This window comes from Dermacentor albipictus, chromosome 1 (genome assembly GCF_038994185.2).
Source record: "Dermacentor albipictus isolate Rhodes 1998 colony chromosome 1, USDA_Dalb.pri_finalv2, whole genome shotgun sequence".
In the NCBI taxonomy this organism is placed as follows: Eukaryota; Metazoa; Arthropoda; class Arachnida; order Ixodida; family Ixodidae; genus Dermacentor; species Dermacentor albipictus.
In genome coordinates, this window is record NC_091821.1 from 263,445,863 (window position 1) to 263,465,042 (window position 19,180).

The following is a 19,180-nucleotide window of genomic DNA, read 5'->3' on the forward strand; positions in this document are numbered from 1 at the left end:
TCGAGTTGCTGGAAGACACGAAACGCCGTGTAAAGCTACCGTTGGCGAATCAGGAAACGTGGACAAGCATATAGCCATTTGAAAGTATCGCTCTTCCAAAATGATAAGGGAGTGACACAAACGTATAGAAGCAAATACAGAAGAATTTGCAGTTACCAACGGCGTTGTGAATGTGTTTCCGTCCGCGGAATGCCCGCACGAGACGCAGCATAGCGCCGTTATTTGCGTGTCCAAAAATGCAGTTCTCCGAAACATCCGCAGCTGCTTATTCGCATACTACGCCACTACAGTAGAAGTGTGTTAACTCGATAGCGTTACGGGCCCCGTAGCGCAGAAAATGCGGCGTCGGCGCCGGCGTCACCGGCTGAGAAAATCATCTCGAACCTCGCATCCCAATCCACGCAGGCCCTCCGCGTGGCGCACAGGCGTTACTGAATTTCTCAAAGTAAAATGCGTCAGAAAATTCGTAAAGTACGACTTACACACAACCTACTGACATGATAGCATCGGATTTTAATTCGAATATGCGAGAAAACATTTCTGTTACGCGTAAACTCAAACACAAACCCCTCTTGACGCAGCAGCGTTTTCCAGCTGCCGTTTGAGGTATGTCTTAGGCCTGCTCGGTTCCTTGAAACAAAGAACCACAAAGCTCGCCTTGGTACATAGCGTTCGCCGCCAGCGTTTCCAGGAAAAAATTACGGTTACATAAGTTGCAGTTGCAGGGAAGTGTGAGAAGCAGTCGGGGATCTTTGAATGAATGCTATCGCGTTACAGTCTTTAGAGGCGAAGTTCCCACTTCCCTTACACGGTGCTGCGCGGAGCATGGGCCACGCGCTCGCGTGTTCCCTGTAACAGTTAACCCACCTGTACATGATCATGCTAAGTAGCGTCAATAAATGGTCATGTCTGGTCTACTGCTGGCATTACATCACATATGCATTATATAATAGGTGTGATTCAAGTAGGTTTATCTACAATATCTTCTTCAGTAAAAACACAGAGGGAGGGCGGAGGAATTGTGGTATTTTTACAACCTATACTTTACAACATGCTGGGCAAAACTAATGTAAAAAGCAACAAGTCAGCCTCTAGGTTCATCTATGGAATTACCACCCATGTCATGCAGTCATAGCCAATTTGCTATGCACGGTATGTCTCCAAGCAGAAACGAACTTTTGGACAGCTTATATACCCCATTTGTGCAAATTGAAAGCATTTCAGCAGGATGTTTTTCTATATTTTTCCCACTAGGTGTTTAATAAAAAAAAAAACAGCATTGCATGTTTCACTCTAGAATCACCTTATCTGAGGTCATGCAACTGCCTTCAATCAAGTGGTTCCTTTACCAAACAGGTTTGACCATGTAATGCTGACATTATTCACCATAATGCACTCTTCTCTGAATTGTACATTGCCCCATACTTAAAGTTTAAGTTTTAGTACTTCAAACCAAGGCTATTTAACTCTAAAGTTACATACTCAGAAATTCCAAGCCAATGTCTAAGGTAGTCACAACACTACAAGACCATGGCAACACATCAGCAGCCTTTATCCCATTAGCTTTAGATCTAACTCAAGAAAAAAACAGAACTGCAAAAAAGAAAAAAAAAACTTTATTTCCACACTTACTTGTGTTGGGCACCCATTGCCTTTGGAGCATAAGAAACAGCTAAAATGGCTTTCAGAAGGTTAAATGCATTTGCAAAGAGCACACCTAGTGCTCACTGCAAATGAACCACACAAGCACATGTTCACACACAAACACACACTGCAACCTCAACGAGCAATCACAGTATTACTCCACATAACTGCACACCGTGGAATGGTATTGAACAAAACTTCACTGTTGAGGTCTGCAGGGGATGCACATGATTATAAATGCAACATATGAGATTGAAGCTTTCAATAATTTCACACCAGGACTCTGCTCACCAGAACAAGCTACTCATGCACCTGCAAGTAGTTCATCAATGAAAAGAAATGAAAACAACATTGTTCAATGCACAATTCCTTCACACAATATGGTTCATGCTTTTGGTTCATCATTCCCGTCATCGGATGCAGGAGCTTCAGATTTCACCACTGTAGGCAGTGTTGGTTCAGCTGGCTCTGCTTCAGATGACCGCAGTGTCTTTGGCATGTAGCTGCAAATGTAAGAACAGTGACTTTGTGAACATGCATGCTCAATCAATATTGTCACGGGGTAGTGACGGTGAAGAAAGCAAGAATACGGTGGAATACAAAACTAGCTTTTATTGGGCGAACCTGTGCCCACAAAAACAGGCTACACTTATAGCACAACGATAGCGGCGAACACGGTCGGCGATCGTCGGAAATCTGATCAGCGGGTCAAGCGCGTCAGCTTTTATAGATCAGTCGTCGAATGTTCCAGATTAACTGATGGGACCCGCGTGTCTTCCACAAAGTTCTACACCATTCGTGTCACGCGATGAAATCTGATAACACAAGGTTTGGCGACAACAGACACGCGGATAGAAGCGTCGATAACTTTCCAGAAACATCGGATACATGCAGGCGCGTCCCTCGCTCTGCGATTACAGTTGTTAAGCGGCGAAACATGGTTGCCCGATAAAGATAAGTACACGTGTCAATATGGTTTTCATTTGCTGGTTTTCACAAGTGAAGCTTCAGTCTGAAGTGAACATTTGTTAGGGCAACAAATGCTTTCTCTGAACTTGATTATATAGCTCACTCCTTTCCCATGGTCAAAGAGCATAAGTCGGTATGGAACCTACTCAGTTCTCTTTTTAAACTTTTTAAACTGTCCACAGCCTATCCTGCTTACTTCCTGTTTCCTGTGAAAACTAAACTGGATGGACAATGCCTGCTTACACTTGACCTCTCCCCCCCTTCTCTTTCCATTTTCCACTAACTAGCACAACTCTTTTGAACATTTCCAGTTTTCTTACCCAGCCTTTGCTTTACTCTTTTCCACCCACTTATTCTACTTGCCCTTTGCAGGGGGAATGAGCTATATAAACCTGTTGTTGCCAAGACAAAGAGAAGGCTTCTTGGTGAAATGTTGGCTCCAGGCTGAATCATCCCTCACTTGCCCACTCTTGATGAATTCAAGTCTATGCCGCCCTGTGAACCCTTTGTCTTTTTTGTAATGTGTGCATTATCGGAAAATGAAAAAAAAAATGCAAACGTCTTAGAAATGTCTGCAATTTGAACAAGGTCACTTATCTTTGCCAGGGTCAGAAAAATACAAGTACACCTGGTGCAACGTTGGCACGAGGCTGAAATTTGTTCAGTTTTAGTCATGCAAAACAGCACCAGCTTTTTTAACAGGCTTCTCATATATTTCATTCCGAAGTGATGCATTTTAATGCAATAGCATTAAGGGCCCTGTGTCGCAGAAAATCCGGGGTCAGCGCTGGCAGAGTTGTCCATGAGTAAAAATTTCCGTATATATGTATTTAGGTATATGTATATGCCACACCTTGCTATATGACATGCGGTATATGTGCGTTATATTGCAACACCATTCTATCACTAAGTTGCTCATACCTTGTCTTACATTCTTGACAAAGTTATTTCTCTAAACCTTGAGAAAGACAGCCCACAAACAAATGAAATGTAACAAAACACCGATAGTGTATGCCGTTTATGTTAAATCTTCTCATTTAAATTTCAAAAGCGTGAAACAATAACAGAAACCTGGAAATGATGTAATTTTTTTTATGCAGCTGCGCACTACCTCCAGGATCGGCCCACGCAAGCAGCAACGTTTCTACCAGAAAGCTCAGCTTCGTGCATAGCGTTCGCTGCCAGCGTTTCCCAGTAAACATTATAGTTACATAAGCTGCAGTTGCCGGGAAGCGCAAGAACCAGTGGGGATCTTTTAATGCTATCGCGTTCCACTCTTAAGCATCCTCCAAGTTTTTCTCGCAGTCGTGTCCAAAAATTCCTAGCTGTATCACTTCGTGACAGTCCCTAACCAGTCTCAGTAGAACTACTGTAAACTGCAGTGTTTAAAATAATGTGCATTTTGGTGGGAAGTAAATCCCTAGCGCAGCTGACATTCTAGCTATTAATGCTCACAACAGGCACCGCTTTGCAGATCTCAGAAACAGGGAAAGTAGCTGCAACAGATTTAAATACAGCGATTTAAATGTGCAGGACAAGGCACACATGAACTGATCAGTGATGGAGCCTCACCTCACCAACCTAACTAAACCAACAGAAGACAAGTGCCCCTTCCTATGTTCTCTAAGTCGATTTGTCCAACACCACTTGTACCCACCCTATACACTTGGGAATTTTCTCATTTTATCACTCCACCTGTTTCCCTACTCCGACCATATGCATTTCTCTTCTCATGGTATCCATTCTGTTATTCTAATAGAGAACCACGTGCCTGTTCTGAACACTGCATGCCCTTCCCAGATGCCCCCTTTTATTATTCAGCTCAAGCATCCCTAGAACATCCTTCTCTCTTAATATTCAGCTAGAATATCCTAGCCTTATGCTGTCCCATAATGCATGTTGTTTTCTTTTTTTACCTCTTGGCAACCTGCTTCCATAGGTGTTGCTGAATATAAAATCAGCCAAAATGCTGGCAACAAGAAGCACTGATACATAATGATATAGATGCCAGAGAAAAAGAAAGTGTACTTATGCTTTCTACAAAGCATTATCCAGCAAATCTTAGTGTGCTCCATATTTTTATTACTAAATAAATGAAAACTGACATTGGAGGTCGCATACATTTCTGAAATGAAAGATACTGCAGTATATTTATAGTGATTTATTATAGCCTGTTATTTCCAGCCCTGGACACTTTCATACAGAATTGACAGCCACTACTTAACAACGGTGAGTTTTGGTTTATAGAGTCTTAGATTCAGTCAGGCTGTCCGGTTTGTGTACAATGAATTTTCTATACAGTAAAAGCTTGTTAATTCGAACCGCAAGGGGAAGCCGCTTCAGTTCGAATTAACAAAAGTTCAAACTAACGAAAGTGAAGGAGGGCAACAGTACACTGCGATTTGGAAGCAGTAGGGCATGTCAGAAATTTGGCGTGTCAGAAAGTGATGGCGTATGCCGCGGGCACACGCCATCTTCAAGTCGAAGCTCTGGGTCCGACTGTGCCACACCACCGATGTCCACCGAAACGAACGTTAGCCGAGGCTTAACACCATCACAATGAATCGCGACGGCCGATACCTCCTAAGCTGAAAACAGAAGTGCACAACCGATGAAGACTGCCGAGACAAAGACGCTGAACATGTGACGGTGGCGAAGGCCCTGATTCGTTGGTTCTTGATTGCAAGCGCATCTGCGACGTACTTGATTCGCTGTGTTTTGGAGCTTGCCGTGCCATCTCCGCACAACATTAACAACTGTACAAGATTTGCAAAGCCTCCAAGATTCGCAACGGGCAAGAAGTCTCGGAGGTTACGTAGAACTGAGAGGCGGCAGCCGCCGCTGCCTTCTGGCTGACCCCGCGTCGGTTAGATTTTTTTCCGATTTTGCCTCCTCTCGCCGTTCTCTCCGTTTCGGAGGCAATACAGCCTTGTGTGTAGGCAGTAGGCGCGTTTCTCTGGCCGTGTGCCAGGCGAGCGTAGTTCGAATTATCCGTGAGGGAACCTTCTCGCGTTCGAATGAACGGACTTTTTTATACATAGACTTCTGTGGAGCTTGGCCGGACCAAATCGTGCAGTTCGAATTATCCATAAATTCGAATTACTGAAGTTCAAACTAACGAACTTTCACTGTACTTGGTATGCATTTGGGCTGGTTGGTGCATAACTACATGTGTGTAAACAACGCAAAGATGGGACACAGCAAGAGACAGTGTGTAGTCCTGCTGCTTTTAATGTGCCCCATCTTTATGCCTTGTACAAAGTCTCTACATCTGTCTATCCATTCAAACTAATGGACTTTAATGATGTTCCTTGTCTTAGTGTTAAGAAAAAAAATGATGCTTTGAATTTCTCTGCCAACTAATTAGCCAAATGCTGGTCCTTGACACTTCCCCGTAAGCAGCACCCCTTGTAACCAGACATACTTGACACCACTGTCACTGTACCTTGACTCCATATTTTGCCAAGCAGACAGATTTAACTAACTAAAACAGCCACATTAAGAGAACTTTGTTAATTTTTTATTTCATGCACAATTATTGACTGGAATTGTTTAGAATGCACATTTTAGCATGTCACTAGGCTTTGGTTGAATTTCAAACATGTTACATATTATTGTTTTGCTGATTTCTTTTTGTATTTTATCCCTTCTGTGCTTGGACCTTAAGCCAGCAGAATGTAACGAATATTTTTTTCAACTAGTTCTAACAGCGTCAAGATGCTTTTGTAACAGCATCAGTGACTCCTTTATTATTTATTATTTGGGGTTTTACGTGCCAAAACCACTTTCTGATTATGAGGCACGCCGTAGTGGGGGACTCCGGAAATTTCGACCACCTGGGGTTCTTTAACGTGCACCTAAATCTAAATACACGGGTGTTTTCGCATTTCGCCCCCATCGAAATGCGGCCGCCGTGGCCGGGATTCGATCCCGCCACCTCGTGCTCAGCAGCCCAACACCATAGCCACTGAGCAACCACGGCGGGTATCAGTGACTCCTGGGTAATATATACATCCTCAATAGAAATCTTTCTTCTTTGAAGATAAATATGTTTCTTCATGACCAGCATATGAGGGTCATCCAGAAAATAAAGACTATTCAGTTACACAAAATGAAATAAACAATAGTTATTGTAAAAAAAAACATTCTGTTACATACATACGTTCCCCTTTTCAGGGTCAACTGGCTTCCATAACAGCTGTACTTTCATAACACTGAGTGGAGGTAGTAAGAAGTCGCCCTTGTGCAGTTCGTATAATGGTCAAAATGAACTGCATAACTGAACTGTGTGATGTGCATGAGGAAACTCAACCTGAACGCTCCTCACTCATCAAAGAAGACCTGAAGACTGTTGTGAACAGAATCTTGCAAGACAGGCACGCAACTCTCAACGAATCACACATTGTGTTCGAACATTTGTCGTTCTTTGCTTGGTAAAATTGTGTTGCAGCATCTCGGCTACAACAAAATTTGTGCCAGATGGGTCCCGCAGCAACTGAGAGACCAACACAAAACTCAGAAAATGGGCTCAGCATTGATATTCTCGAACCGATATCACACTGATGGAGATGCCTTTCTTGATTGGATTGTAACTGGTCATGAGGCCTGGGTGTCTCCCATCACCCCGGAGAGCAAGCGGCAATCACTTGAGTGACATCATCCCTCATCACCCCCCCCCCCCCAAAAAAAAACGAGAAAATTCAAACAGACTCACTCAACACAAAAGGTCATGGCAACCGTCTTTTGGGATCGTAAAGGTGTTGTTTTGGTGGATTACGTGTCAAAAGGCACTACGATCAATGAAAATCATTATTTTGAGACTAATACAACTACGGCAAGCCATCCAAAACAGCAGGCAAGGAATGCTTTCTGTAGGAATTGTGCTTGTTCACAACAATACCAGCCCTCACACTGCTGCTGCAACTCAAGAATTGCTGGATCAGTTCGGATGGAAAATTTTTGATCATGCACCCTATAGTCTGGACCTTAATCCTAGCAATTTCCACCTTTTCCCTTAGCTGAAAGAGTTTCCAGGCGGTAAATGTTTTCAAAGTGATGAAGTGTAGGGGAATGCAATGACCACCTATCTTAATAAACTGGCGGCAGAAGAGTATAACAGAGGAGTTCAGAAACTCGTGACTAGATACGACAGATATTTAAATGTAGGAGGCGATTACGTAGAGAAGTGAAGGAAGCTTCATGTATGTAAACAGAACTGTTTTTTCCAATAAATATTGTGTTCTTCATTTTGTATAACTAAACGGCCTTTGTTTTCTGGATGACTCTTGTACATGCAACAGCAACATTAAAATAATTTAGGCCTTAAAATGAGTGCAATTCAGTGTTAAAAGCATGTTAAGCAAGGGTGAATATGATGCATTTGACAGATACACAAACACAGATTATTGCACTGCCTGTGTAAATAAAAAAGAGCCATGCCTTGTGGAAAGGTGCAAGCTGTGTATAAAATAACTTGTATAAATGTGTGTTAAAAGGATATCTGCTTTCATGAGATCTATGATTAGGCCAAAAAACATCAAAAAAATAAAAGAAGGGTATGTGCATCACAGGACACCACCAGAGTGGTAGCTGTCAAAAAAAAAGGGGGGGAGGGGGGTTACTTCTAATCATCTTTCCTCAGGACAGAGCACAACAAGAGTCGCATTGCTTCAGAGCCTGTTACTGGAGGGGAAACTCTAGATGAGTTTATATTCATGTGGGCAAATGTTGACACCAGTAATTCAATATTGACACTATTTTCCTACTTAATAAAGCACTGTTGGCAGCAAAAGCAATATGTCTGTTATCCTGTATCTAAGGATGACTTACATCTCTTGCTTGACTGTTTCTCTGTTGTTGACAAGTATTGTCATCACAGAAATTTATATGAATAATATAGCCAATGACAAGCATAAAAATACTTCGAAGTGTGAACCAATGACAAGTATATCCTGCTTGCTTCAAGTTCCAGTACTCAATACTACATGGCAGCACTTTTCAATGTTAGTGGCATTGTATATATGGCCTCTCTTTTCTAAGGGCTGCTTGAATCCTTGCATTGGAAGCATGGCTGCCTGGGCCATTTCCTGTAGTATTGGAAGGGTTAAGTAGTCCAATATATATGGGGTTCAAAATTGTTTTGCGCAAGGCACAATGCTCAACCTAGGATTCTGAAATGTAGTTTCAACATAGCAGTGTAATTCTATTCCCTGCAAAACAATCGAGAATTTTCTAGACACAGTCACATCAGTTGCCAGAATCATTGTGCATTCTGGCATGGTTCAGAAGAGGGGTCACAGCTAACAGCTTCCTTTAGTTCGAGGCAAACTGATTTCTGCCGTTTGCCATTGGCAGGCCTGATATCAGCAAAGAAGCTCTGCAGCTTTAGGTAGCCAACAAGTACAGGAGATACTGCTGTAGTATGTACGAAAGTTAAAAAAAAATTAAAGCATCATTTGATTGGTTGCATGTACTTCATATGCAAGTCTAATTCCATGGGCGTTCTTGTGGAGAGTCAAACTAGTCAGCTGGGCCACAAGGGTCACTATGAATCGCACAGTCATACTAGCAGATGCAAGTTATTTCTAATATCACTGCAACTACGTGAATATTGAGGAACCAAAAGCCTTCAACAAAGCTAATTTCTGGTGACAGAAGTAAGCAGAGCTGAATATTCAATGCTTTCGGCACTGGGCATATTGCTCTTGCTTTGAAGGTCATTGCCAAATTCCTCTGCTCGGAGGCACAGCAGGCACCAGGTCACATGGGGTGCTTACAGAGTGTGGTGCTTTTGGTGCGAAAATGGTTGCACTTGTTAAAATATATTTGATGCTTGAAGGAGCTAAACACTAAAATCCACAAGTAGCTAGGCTGCATGCTCAGGTCCGTATTTTTTTATCCTTCATGGTAAGTTTTTTGAGCAGAAGTAGCCGTTTAATTTACATGCCTTTTCCTGCAAAAATTTGTCTGGTAACAGATGTGGCACAATAAATATAGGATAAGGCAATTTGATGCGAGTAGCACAGTGAATAGCCAGTGGCCCACAACATTTTTGAGCAACCAGAGGTTTTTGATGCAATGAGAACTTTCGCCTACATAAATATTTTTCAGTGCATTAGCTGGCACAACAAAGGAAAGATTTGCTTCACTACAGGAACATCCAGCATGACTTATCAGTGGTCAATGACTGAGAAAACACATTAAGAGGGGCCAATGGCTATCAAGCAGTTTCTATCGTAGTAACGTGAAAGCTTAGACAATAGAATTCCTTAAAGGGGCCCTGAACCACCCCTCGGGCTTGGCAAAAAAACCCAGTCAGCGGATAGCACACGCTGCTGTGAACATCATAGCCAAGTTTTACAGTCGTGTGTAGCGTGTGGATCTTGCAAGCAGAGCACGAAGTCACCTTTCTCTCAAATGCTCTTTTCAACAGAAGCCTGCTCCTCACGCTTTTCTGGACGCTTTATTTCGGAATATGGCAGATTCCCAAACACGGCTGATATTGTCCGATAACTGACATCAATCAAGAAAGGTGTTTGGATCAATGTGCTTCTTCCTACTGTTACTGTGTGTATCTGTAGACACCATTTCATAAACATGCTGAAGTAAGTTAAAATATGCTTTCGAATTTCGATAATAATTACATACAGTACTTCCAGAAGAAGCCAACTATCGTCTGTTCATGCTCAGTAGCGGCCACCCACGCAGGAATTAAACTTTGGCCACCCTGCTCATCGGTGTCGTAGCTATCTGGCCTCGCTAGTTTCGACTAGTTACGAACAATTAACTAACCTCGAACCCTGTAAAACTTAGACCACACGTACACCTGCCGGTGCACGCTCACTTCTGGCTGCTCCTGGTTAGATGCCTTGGCAGACTTGACGTCGTTATCAGCTTCAAAATGCGCAAGTTGGAAGTGGCTACTATCCGTCAGTCAAGCTGGTGCAGGACAATGACTGGTCTGCACCACGTAGTACAGGTAGAGAGAAGCATATGAGCGCTAGTGCACACTCTAGCCCTGTCGTGCACAAAGCAAACGCTGCAGTTGCATGTAGGTGCGGTCTGCTACGTAACGAAGATACCGCGATCTCAGTGGGGTGCCGCAACAAGTCCACAGGTGAGCGCATCGCGGCTCGCTGATGTCAATCGCGTTTAACACATTTTAGGCGCCAAATTTGGAAATAGTGGCATCCATGTGAACATCCAAAATCAAATTTGAACTCCGTGCCATGGTGACGTTCAGTAGGCAGAGTGTTGTGGGCGCACCCCGCTCTGCCATAGCCTTCACAGTGCAAATCATTGAAGAAGGAGCAGAAGCACCGTGAATGGTATGTTTGAATGCCAATAATTCTGCTTCTGCTGAATACATTGAAGAACTTTTTGTGGCAAAGTACTTCTGAAATAGTCTAATTTGACTTCAAATGCATTTCTCGACTTCGATAAAGAGAGGTTCAGGGCCCCTTTAAAAACACACACTCAGGTAAAAAAATTGTGCACAGGCTGGGACGCCATAAAAAAAAAATGGCTGTGGCTTAGCTAAGGTTAAGCCCAGGATGCGAAGCATACTAGCCTTTATTTTAGTTGTTATGCGTTGCATATTGCAATCACTCAGTTCAGCCCTTGGGCGCGGCCGGGCAGCCACCATTTAACCATGTGACGTGACGTCACGACAGCCGGAGGAAAAGCTGGGCCCCAACTCGCGCGGTCGCGCGCGGCCACAGCCACCACCTGACTCCCGCTCCTCCCGCTAGGGGCGCTGCGCCGGCACGTGACGTCACGGTCACGCGCCGGCGGGCGCACGAGCTGAGACCCGGCTATGTAGCTACGCGGCCTTGCGCGGCGCAGCAAGGAAGAGCGTGGTTGTGCGGCTAGTATGCTTCGCATAAAAAGAAAGCTTTATGATGGAAGCTAAACATCTGACGTGCACATCATGTTCATCATCTTAACCAGTTTAAAGACACAGGAGTTGAGATGCCAATGCAGTTCTTCAGAGTGATTCTACAGTGGAATTTGCCTCTATTCTTTTAACCTTTTTAGGGTCGATTTTTTTCGCCATATGTGACCACCCAGGGTCTTTTCTTTATTGCAGATTTAAATTCTTCAGAGGGACCTATTTCGAAAAAAAATTTACAGTAATTTTTCTAGGGTGACCGCAAAGTGAGAAAAAAATATTTTGCGTTGGTATATATGTACTGTTTATTCATGAATAACAACAATAAAGAAAAGGAAATAAACATAAGAATTATAGATATGATGCATTGTAATACACATAGTTCAAGGCTTACAAAATTTGCACATTAAATCATTTCCCAAGTCTTAAATGTTCCTGCTCTTACACTAATATTTACGTCCACAGTGTAATCGAACTGCGAAGGAGAGCACACTCAAGAAAACTGTGTGGTTGTGTGCCTGTCAAAAAACAAGACATGTGACAAACTTCCGCTAATCTTTATCTGATTGCCAACCAGAGGCAATTAGTTTTCGCGAGTCTCAAAAAAAAAAAAGTGAAAAGGAAACACATGCACGGCGCCATCCTTCATATAAGCACCTCTGTGAGCAATAAACGAGCGATAACAGGCAGTTGCGCTTTGAGCAATTAGTAACGAGACAGCCATCAGTATTATGAGCGCAAAAAGCCAAAACTGCCCGCAGAACAAAACCCAAACTAACCACCGCCCACCCACACGCGCGCCAATGTGCAAGCGGTAGTATAAGACGTGCCGGAGCAAAGAAACCATCTAACAAAAAGTGAGAGAGGGAGACACAAGAAAAAAATTCCCTGTATTCTCGCATAGTGGCAGCACATTCCAGGAAAGAAAAAAAAATTAGGAAATTGGCGCACTTTTTATACGTACAGACGGCGCCATAAATATATGGCATCGACCATTTTGGACTTGTTCGCGGCGCCGTATATATACATCATTGACCCTGAAAGGGTTAAAACAGTGAAGTGGACATGCACCTTTCCTTCTCTGTTAAATGACACGACAGCTTTTTGCATACTTGTAAACGTTTAACCGCAGCTACATTTTAATCAGGCTCTGACACTACACTGCAAACTGTTTGTGTGTGTGCGTGTGCACATGACCCCCCCCCCCCCCCAGTGTATGTAAACAATCCTGATATTCACATTACCAGTACTTCAATTGTTACTGACATGAGGGCCAGGGCTAACCAGGGTAGGAAGAACAACTGAAGCTCACGTTTCCCAGTTGCGGTGATTCAGTTCTGTGAAGTCATCAACTGAGCAGGCTATGTCTTTCAGGTACCGAGCCAGTCGTAGTAGCTCACGGTCAGTAGATCGATGACGATGTGCATTCCGGAATGGCTTCACCTAGCAGGACAGAATTATCGTTCAACAGGCGTGAGAATGAAAGGTATGAAGATAGAGCAGCAGAATTTATTTAAAATAATACATGGTAATATTAGCTTACCCTCAGACCGGACTGTGGGTTCATGAGAAAATTTCTGCGAATGTCGTCAATCATGACGGTGTTCTCAGGACGGTAGACTGGAACAAGGCCCCATATCAGTGCCAGTGGTTTGATCTGAAACACAGCATTTATGATGCTAAATGCTCATAGTGTGCAGAAGCCCCCAACTGCACAAAAGAAAACAATAAATGTATTACAAACTTGCAACAAGGCAGATTTTAGTCATTTCATCCTGCTCAGTCATGCATTATGTTATGCTCATGCAAAAAGATATTAAAATTCTTTGAAACACTGTACAAGGCCTATACTTTATGAAAAATACATTAAAGGGCCCCTAGTGAACCTCCAAGATTTTTTTACACATTTCAAATGAACATGTGCCACGAGTACAGAATGCCATGACAATCATCTTTGCCGTACACGGCAGGGCTACACGATGCGGGGACACCACAAATTCAAAAAGCAACCCCGTGCTCCTCTCCTGGCCTTTCCGGTGCCTCTCAGTGCATTGTGATGACAACAGGGTCCTCCAGGTAATGTCAAGAGGGTAAAGGCTGGAGATTCGTCAACCTATGAGAACCTACGACTTCCAGGAAGTGTTGTGCACCACATCGCATGCATTTCAAACACACATTTACAAAACACACACAGACACACATAATGCAAGTCCTTTTCCCACTGACAGAATGCTTCAGCTTAATGTTTTTCTCAGAGGCAATGGTGATGTACACTCTACCAATAGCAACAGCACGTATCAGCGAAACACAGCGGTACGGTTTCACAATACAGGGTCTATCGCAGCACTGCTTCCCAGGATGAGCACAAGCACAGGCTCCTGGGAAGATATGCAACTAGAATTAATTTCATTCAGATGGTCACCATATCTGGGATACCTTATCAGCATGTTGGAAGCTCTTCAACATAGAGCAGCCGGATTCATCTCGCGTAAGTACAACCATCTTTCTAGCATTACCCGAATAAAAAAGAGACATCTCAATTCAATTATTGGAAACTCGAAGCATGATTGCGCTTCCATGTCTATTTCACAGGTATATTTATATCAATAAATCTCACTGTCTGCTGATCCATGCACCTGTGCGCATGTCACGACACCTTCACAACATGCTCAGTTTGGATGCACATGTGGTCAAACCCAGGCATTTAACTCACCATCACTCCCTCAAGTTATTGCATATTGGAACAATCTTCTGGACCACATAGCATTCATGTCAAACCTCGAAACTTTTTGTGATAACCTGAATAAACTCCTTCATAACTTTGTATGATGATGTTCCACTGAACTTTTCTAGTAACATTTGCAATTTTTTTATTTGATGCAAACAGTATTTCTGTTCTGTAGAAACGCCAATGCCTTCCAAACCTCAATGCCTTCCAATGTGCCTGTAAGGTATTATGAATAAATGAATAAAAGCAAAAATTTAAAAAACTGTGAATAACGTAATGGCACTGTGGCTTGGGTGCAAAATTCAAAACGAGAAACCTTTTCCCTAATTTTCTCCATTAATAACCTCACTTTCTGCCAAATAAGTGCAAATCACTTATTCAAAAAAATTATTTGCCAGACTAAATCAAATATTGCTCTTTAGTGTGCTTTTAAAGCAAGAAGTTTTGTGGTAACGAGTATGCTAACAAAGAGCTACAAGGTAGCTCTTAAAGGCACCCTGAAACAATTTTGATGATTGTGTACAAATGTAGAGTCAGTATCCTTCTGATCATTAGGAGACAGATTTAAGCGTTCCGTGTAAAGCGTGTAACTTATCACACAGTTTTAAAAATGTGCATCGCTACCAATCACATCGGCATCGCTCCCCTGCATTTTCAGCTGCCCTCACCATGCTATGTAAAGTGGTGAGTGATGATTTCAAAGTGATTCATTAACTACCCACACAACAACATCGAGAATGCTAGAAATGTGTCACTTCATGAAGCTTATCTTTAAAAGCATATGTACGCATAGAAATTTGCATGCCCTAAGATATAAGTACGCAAATACAATAAATATACAGTCAACTCTCGTTACGACCCTGACAATCTGATAAAAAAATGTCCATTTTATCCAAAGTCCGCAATATCTGAAACGCCTCACTTCCGAAACTTTTGTCACGATGTCTAACAACATTATTGCAAAGAGTGAGTGATGAACGTTCAAAGTAAAAAACAAATAAAAAAGTCACAGTTTCGCCCAAAAGGCGAAGCATCTATTGTGATAGCAAATTAAGCAAGTTTAGGGTGCAGCAGCAGCAATCAAATTGACCTTCGTGCTGTCTCTCACTTCAATGCGAACTAAACGTCGAAAGCACAGTGCATACGAAGCTACCGGTGCTAAGTGCACTTTGTCCACATCGCAGATCGCTTTCAAGATACCGCGGTCGCGCCGTAAGCAGCGGCAGCAGCCACTGAGGTAAAACTCTCTTGCTTTCTCCTCCCTCTTGCCTCATGCGCGAAAGAATACGACGCGTTTTCTTTCTCCTGCGCGAGATATTGAGCCGCGATCATCGGCAGACCCTCGCAAGTCAGTTGTCGGCCCACGTCGGCACGGCAAAAGTCCGTTTTATACGCCCGATTTTGACAAAAACTGCTGCTAATTTTGTCCATTGTAGCTCATAGTCCGTTGTAGTGCAGTTCGTTAAAGGTGAACTTCGTTGCAATAATAAAATAGGTAGGACAAACTAAGGCTGAAATACGGTTCAATATATACGAGTCTGTTGTACGCAGGTCCACTGTAATGAGCGTAGACTGTACATGTTTCATGACACCGATGGGCCACTTCCACCTGAGAACAGGTGTTGTCTGCTACAGCTGTGGCGACAGCATATGATGGGGCGCAGAAAGGCTCTCAAATAAAACAGATGCAGCGACGTGTTCTTTGGAGGCAGTAATATAAATGGCACCAGCGCTGTAGTAGCTTGCCTTGTACTGCACATGATGATGACGATGAGTATAGTGTTCTGAGGCGCAAGGACCAAGTATGACCAAAGAGCGCCAGGCCAATGTGAATGTGTTCAATGCGAAGCTATAAATTATGAACAAAGGATGTGACAGGGCTGTAAAGGGGTCTAAAAAACGGTAGAATATAAGTAATAGGATTATGACAATGACTATGAAGCGTGCCAAGGACGCGAAAGATACATTGTGAAAGAATTGCAATACGCTAAAACTGGTCACAGGCTAAAAATTCTTAAAAGCACTACTGCCTAACAGAGCCCTTGAAACGCAAGGACCTGAAGGCGCGCGCTTTACAAGGGCTACTATCACAGCAGCATCATCTGGAGAGAGGATGCGCTACGAAACCCTTGGGCTAATAACATGCAAGACCTCATCTTTCAAGAAACCTAGTGCAGCTTTGGTGGAAAAAAGGGGTTCTTTACCAATAAACATAGCAGGATATGCTAGAGACAATAGCGGTATGCTAGAGGAAATGTTTCCTTCTTTCTCTTTTGGCTTTCCGACACTACATGAAGACATGGAGGACGGTGAGCCTCTCACCACATCTACCACAGATTGGAGGTTCATTGCCAGTGAATAGAAAATTGTGAGTACCATATGTGTGTCCTATTCTGAGTCGACAGAATAGGATGTCAATTCTTCATGATTTACTAACAGAGGGCCAGAAACCTAACTTTGGCTTAATCAGAAGGAGCTTATTATTTATTTCGCTGTCTCATGAGTGTTGCCAGTGGCTTCGCAGTTTAGTTCGCAAAAAAGGCTTGAGATCTGTGGTAGGAATAGCAGTGGTAGGGTTGATAGCTTGCGATGTAATTGATGTGGCCATTTGGTCTGCCATCACATTACCCTCGATGCATCTATGGACAGAAACCCAGCACATTATTACATGTCTATGAGCTGAATAAATATTGCACAAATACGAGTAAAGCTGAATAAAATGAGGATTTTTGTGTTTTCTTAAGGACATCAGTGCTTTTACAACACTTAATGAGTCCACGAATATTCTCGCTTTCTCTAGTTTTAACTTCTTTATGTGTTTTACCGTAGACAGTACTGCGTAGGCTTCTGCAGTAAAGATGCTTGTATGGGGGTCAGTACACCTGCTTCAGAGAAAGAGGGTTCAACGGCCGCATAAGACACACCAACATGCGATTTTGACGCATCGGTGTAGAATTCCGAACAGCAGTACTTCAATTGGAGTTCATGGAAATGCATTCGTGTTACGAGCTCTGGTGCGTATTTTGTAACTCTTATAAAAGATATATCACATTCTATCACCTGCCTATCCCAAGGCGGTAGCTGCTTCGCTGGAGGCATTAAGCATTGTTCGAAGAGTGGGACATCCATTTCCACGCTAAGCTTACTCACACGGAGCAAGAAAGGCTGTCTCACAGAAAGTTGATTACGGAAAAGTGCAGTACATGTCGAATTGTTAATAGTTTCACAACACGGATGTTCAGGATTACAGTGCACTTTAAAGAAATATGTAAAGCTGGTGTAAGATCTCTGCAGATTGAGTGACCACTCATTCGATTCTACACATAAGCTTTCAATGGGGCTAGTTCTGAATACGCTTATGGCCAGACGGATACCCAGGTGGTGGACAGGATCCAGCATCTTTAGTGCGCGCGGGGCGGCAGAGTTGTATACCATGGCGCCATAGTCTAACCGTGATTGAATGAAGCTCTTATAAATATTCATTATACACTTCCTGTCGCTACCCCATGTTTTGTGTGATAGCATTTTGAGTAAGTTCACTGTTTTTAGACATTTAGCTTTGAGATGTTTTATGTGTGGGATAAAAGTAAGCTTACAGTCAAGTATTATACCTAAAAATTTGTGTTCTTTGTTGACAGGTATTTCTTGTCCACACAGTTCCATGCACGGGTCTGAAACCAGGCCTCTCTTTCTTGTAAAGAGAAGACATGAACTTTTGTGGCGGTTGATTTTAAACCCATTTTCGTCTGCCCACTTAGATATCTTGTTCAATCCCTGCTGTACTTGCCTTTCGCACACTGCAAGGTTACAGAATTTAAAACCTATTTGTATGTCATCTATGTAGACGGGATAAAATATAGCTGGTGGTAATGAAGCGTGGAGTGTGTTCATTTTAACTATAAAGAGTGTGCAGCTGAGCACACCTCCCTGGGGTACACCAGTTTCCTGTATAAATGGACGTAAGGGTACATTCCAGACTTTCACGCGGAAGGTACGATTGGACAGATAACTTTCTATCAGGTTTAGCTTATTGCCACGGATGCCCATTCCCGACAAGTCTCGCAAGATCCCGTATCACCACGTTGTGTTGTACGCCTTCTCCATATTGTGGAATATCGATAAGAAAAACTGTTTGTGTACAAACGCGTCACGAATATTCCCCTCAATGCGCACAAGATGGTCAGTTGTGGACTGACCCTCTCTGAAGTCACACTGGTAGGGATCAAATATTTTGTTTATTTCAAGGATATGTATGAGTCGGCAGTTAATCATTTTCTCAAACAGCTTACAAAGGCAACTCGTGAGAGCTATCGAGCAGTAGCTTGCTGGTGACGAAGGATCTTTACCTTGCTTAGAAACGTGGACCACGATCGCTTCTTTCCATGCAGGTGGAAGATATCCAGTAGCCCAAATAGTGTTAAAAAGTGCAAGTAGTGACAGTTCTGTGTCAGTGTGTACGTTCTTAATCATGTCTTACATTATTCTATCAGGTCCCGGTGCAGAGCTGTTGCATACGATCAAGGCAGCTCTCAGCTCGGCAATGCAGAAAGGACGGTTGTATGGAGCGTTTTGCGAGGATTTCCGCTCAAATGCCCTACGTTTTTCTATTTGTCTGTACTTGAGTCGTGAATTGAGCTTGACACATGCTCAAAGTGATCCCCTAGGGTGTCTGCCTGTTCTTCTAGGGTATTCCCTTGATCGTTCACCAGAAAAACGGATTTATTTGCCGCCCTTTCACCTTCATTATGCCATTCCGAACTTTCGCCTCCTGCATGTACGAAGTTATACCTGAAAGGAACCTCGCCCAGCTTTCTCTCTTTGCCTGATGTCGTATCCGTCTTCCCTGGGATTTTATGTGTTTAAATTCAATTAGATTTTCTGTATTCAGCGATCTGCACTATATTCCCCATGCCTTATTCTGCCTCTTTCGCACATTTCTACAGTCATCA

At 43.0% G+C, this 19,180-nt stretch overlaps 1 protein-coding gene across 1 annotated transcript in view; it reads right to left on the bottom strand.

Annotated features, from left to right (window-relative positions):
- Positions 1–1,594: 1,594 nt before the first annotated feature.
- The window catches only part of Ublcp1 (Ubiquitin-like domain-containing C-terminal domain phosphatase 1), a 36,778-nt gene continuing 19,192 nt past the window's right edge, over positions 1,595–19,180 (bottom strand). The window contains exons 5-7 of the mRNA XM_065433136.2: positions 13,047–13,160; positions 12,816–12,946; positions 1,595–2,147 (exon numbers count right to left, since the gene is read on the bottom strand). Coding sequence (XP_065289208.1) covers positions 2,030–2,147; positions 12,816–12,946; positions 13,047–13,160 — 363 coding nt within the window. The 3' untranslated portion in view covers positions 1,595–2,029. The remainder of the gene's footprint in view (positions 2,148–12,815; positions 12,947–13,046; positions 13,161–19,180) is intronic.